This window comes from Anoplophora glabripennis, unplaced genomic scaffold (genome assembly GCF_000390285.2).
Source record: "Anoplophora glabripennis isolate ALB-LARVAE unplaced genomic scaffold, Agla_2.0 scaffold284, whole genome shotgun sequence".
In the NCBI taxonomy this organism is placed as follows: Eukaryota; Metazoa; Arthropoda; class Insecta; order Coleoptera; family Cerambycidae; genus Anoplophora; species Anoplophora glabripennis.
The window spans coordinates 309,663-313,373 of record NW_019416385.1 but is presented as its reverse complement, the minus strand read 5'-3'; the positions used below and the strand labels follow the sequence as shown (position 1 = coordinate 313,373).

The following is a 3,711-nucleotide window of genomic DNA, read 5'->3' as shown; positions in this document are numbered from 1 at the left end:
GGTTGACTGAAAATTTCAAATCGATATTTTAATTTCTAAAGGTCACTCATAATTATTTTAACTTTAAAAGTAGTGTACCTAAAATGTTTTTGAGCGACCTCTAAAAATAAATAATAGCGAACTAATAAATTTTTTTATTGAATTTTATGAACAAAAGAATAGAAATAAATCACGATTTTGGAAATCTTTAAAAATCTTGAGCGACCTCTAAAAAAATTTTTTTTGAGCTGATTTTTTGAGGGGGCTCTTAAGACATGATAAACTAACATAATTTCACAAGACACGAAAAAAAAAATGTTAGTTTTTTTTGGGCCACCCTAATACAGAGTGTAAGTAAATAGTTTCGCCAAACTTTAATGGTGGATTTTACGACAAAAATTAACAAAAAATTTCATATAAACATATGTCCCGCAACCTTTCCTTTATTACAGGGTGTTCAAAATTACTGAAAAAAATATGGTTTATTTCAAGTTGCAAAAAACAGTTGAAGGGAGACATTTAAATAATACTCAATTTCATGACAGATGACTTGGTTACTTGAATAATAATTATTTTAATTTAAACAATAATTTGATATTTTACCTTTTACCACTAATTACCTAGAGATCGTTTAACATTTTTTATTTATCTGGAAAACAGTGCTTTCTAGCATTGTGTAGTAAGAAGCCAATTTTGGCAAGTTCTTAGTGTCTATTCTATTATACTGGTAAGTCAATTTTGAAATAATGACCAAAAAAAACTTTTATTTTTATTTTTTTTCAGATTTTTAATTTTTTTAGATTTTTTTTACTTTTTTATATTTTTTAACCTTAACTTTTTATTTATATTTAGATATATTTTTTTTTATTTAGATGTAACTTTTATTTTTGTAATAAAATGAGCCAGTTTAAACTTATTATTCTTTATTTCAATAAAAGAATAATTATTTTGTAGAAATTGAAATGTCAAAATAATTTATGTATATATATTTTTAGTTGTTGTTTATTTTTATTTTTCACCTTTATTTGGAAATTTCAGTTTTATCTACATATAAAGCATATATGAAATCAAATGTCCCATCCACAATATATTTTTTTACATTTAAATCGCGTTTTTAAAAGTTAACAAGTACCTTTTAAAAGTGTATCCCCTTTACCCAGTATTTGAAAATATTTTAAAAATCCAGCGCTCCCAATGAATTTCAAAACTTTTGAAAATTTGAAATAATAAAGTGCGATGGGGTAAATTAGTCCTTTTTAAGTCAGTATAAACATTTATTTTCCTTTCCTACCAGTTTACTACTATGCCATCATCAGGGAAAAAGAAAAATAACAATCATTGATGAAGAAGAATTGACTTTATGAAACTATTAATATTTAACAAAATTTTTTGAAATGAAAATCAGTAAATTCTTTCAAATCATAGTGACACATTAATGACAAACAATAAATATTTCTATAAATATAGAACGACAGAAAAATAACTGATAGTTGTGTGCAGCCAATTCTTTTGAGCGTCATTTTTCTTTTTGTCTGAAGATGTTATAATAGCCAATACTAGTAGAAAAGGAAAATACACGTCTATATTTAACTAAAATGACTACCCCATCACACTCACCGCCGTTCAGTATTACAATGGATTTTCGTCAAGATGAAATAATAAAGCCTGAATATGCCTTACCCTTGCGACAGCCACCACAACCAAACAAACAATTGCAACAGCGAACTTCATCTCGATAGACGTAGGTGAACGCGAGATTATTATTACCGTTTACGAATACTAAATGAAAGGTACGACCTGGTCCCAATTTATATACACGGTGCAGATCTGCAGGGAATGAATACTGGGGATCAAAGGTCGATCCGGAACTTCGGTAGTTTGGTGATTTGTGTGGTAATTTTTTTGTTGAGCCTCCAAAAGAAGTCTCATTATGCCTCGAGTGTAAGGTCAACGTGAGCCGTGCGATTTTTGGGTTTAATTTAAAGAAAATGAAAAATGTTAGTTTATCCATAAATGATGTATGTAACAGGAGTTTTTTCTTAATAAGATTTCGGGAAGACTATTACTTTTAATACTTTTGTCGCTCTTAGACTAACGCCTTTTAGAGACAGTTTTTATAAATCTGAATTTGTCTATGAAGAAATTATCATATACCTATATTTCTTTTAACTGGTATAGTAAATTAGAAAATCCCCAAAATTAGTTGAAAAAGTTTTGTTTATGTTTCAGATAGATTTCAAACTAGTTACTTATTTCAAATACGATTAATAAATGATAATTCTACCAACTAGCACAAAACTGTTTTTTAACCTTTCTTAATAATATCAATGTCGTATATATTTCAAGTGTCTTCTTAATGACCATTTTTTTTAATACAGACCGGGATTTTGCGAACATTTGTTTCCTTTTTATTTCAGTTGTTTACCTAATTAATTTAATATTGTGATATTAACTTTTGATAAATTTTCCAGTTTGTCTGACTAATAGATATTTCCAATTTAGTTTTTGTTTTAATTACAAAATGGAGTTAAAAGCTTGAAATTAATCTTGATTTATATTTAATAATTTAGCTGATGGTGCTATTAAATTTATTGATGTAACTAATAACACTCAAGTTATTTAAGCAACGGCAACGTAGTGAAGTAGTATTTTTTGCTTTAATTCCAAATATGTACATAAGTCAAACAGGGTGTTTCATGACATACTATAAATACTATAATAGTAAAGTGGGACAGTTTGTGGAAATATGAAATGACCACTTAAAACAGTTCTGGATCAAAATTTGTGGATATACTGCGAATTAATTCATTTTGATACACACACTGTGTCTAATGAGAAAATTATGCATTTAATTTGTGTCACACATTCTTTAAATTTTGAATTAACAATGAAATTCTGCTGAAATATTTTCCAATCAACTTTTCATTATTAACAAAGGAAACAGTTGGGATTTCATACTTCAGTTCAGTATTAATTCCACGACCTACTTTAATTTTATAGATTGCACAGGTCCTAGAAGGAAGATTTATATTCACATGCCGCATACAAAAAGTTAGTAATTAGACTTCATTTAAAAAGTTTTGTTTCTACATGAAGAATGGTACATTTTTGTAAAGTAACTAATAGTAGATATTTCTCTCAATTTTCTTGACGTGAAGGATACCTAATAATAATTGTTAGTTTTACTAAATTATTTTTATGATAAGCATATTATTCCTCATTTCATAGGTTACTTATTATTTAAAATATAATGTAGAAGTTAAACAACAATTTTTTGATCTAATGTAGATACTGAATCTTCTGGTAAAATATACCAACGGAGTTTTTGCCATGCGACAAGTGAATAAAAGTTTTCAAATCTATAATTTTTTAATTTAGTGTATAATTACAATAGAAATCGTAGTATAATTGGCAATACCGAATACTATACTATTATTGTTAAAATAATATTGAAAAGCTAATAGTGTTTTCCTTTAAAAATAATACCAAAAATATAGAGCATGAATTTTTTTAAGTTGTCACAAAAGGCTGCGATATTTCCCAATACGATCCTTGAATTTTGGATTTCTGATTCCAAGGTTTTGTTGACCTTCAATTGCATATTATGCATAACAATTATAAATTGATTTTCACAAATTATTGATAAACTATAGTTAAAATGAGTGATAATGCAAAAATCACCTTGTATATTTACAAATTTTGGCCCAGAAAATTTATTTTTTATAAAAAGTA

The 3,711-nt window shown here is 26.9% G+C and overlaps 1 protein-coding gene across 1 annotated transcript in view; it reads right to left on the bottom strand.

The window, feature by feature from the left end:
• The window catches only part of LOC108906298 (B2 protein-like), a 3,967-nt gene extending 2,199 nt beyond the window's left edge, over nucleotides 1-1,768 (bottom strand). The window contains exon 1 of the mRNA XM_018709522.1: nucleotides 1,660-1,768. Coding sequence (XP_018565038.1) covers nucleotides 1,660-1,710 — 51 coding nt within the window. The 5' untranslated portion in view covers nucleotides 1,711-1,768. The remainder of the gene's footprint in view (nucleotides 1-1,659) is intronic.
• Between the last annotated feature and the right edge of the window lie 1,943 nt (nucleotides 1,769-3,711).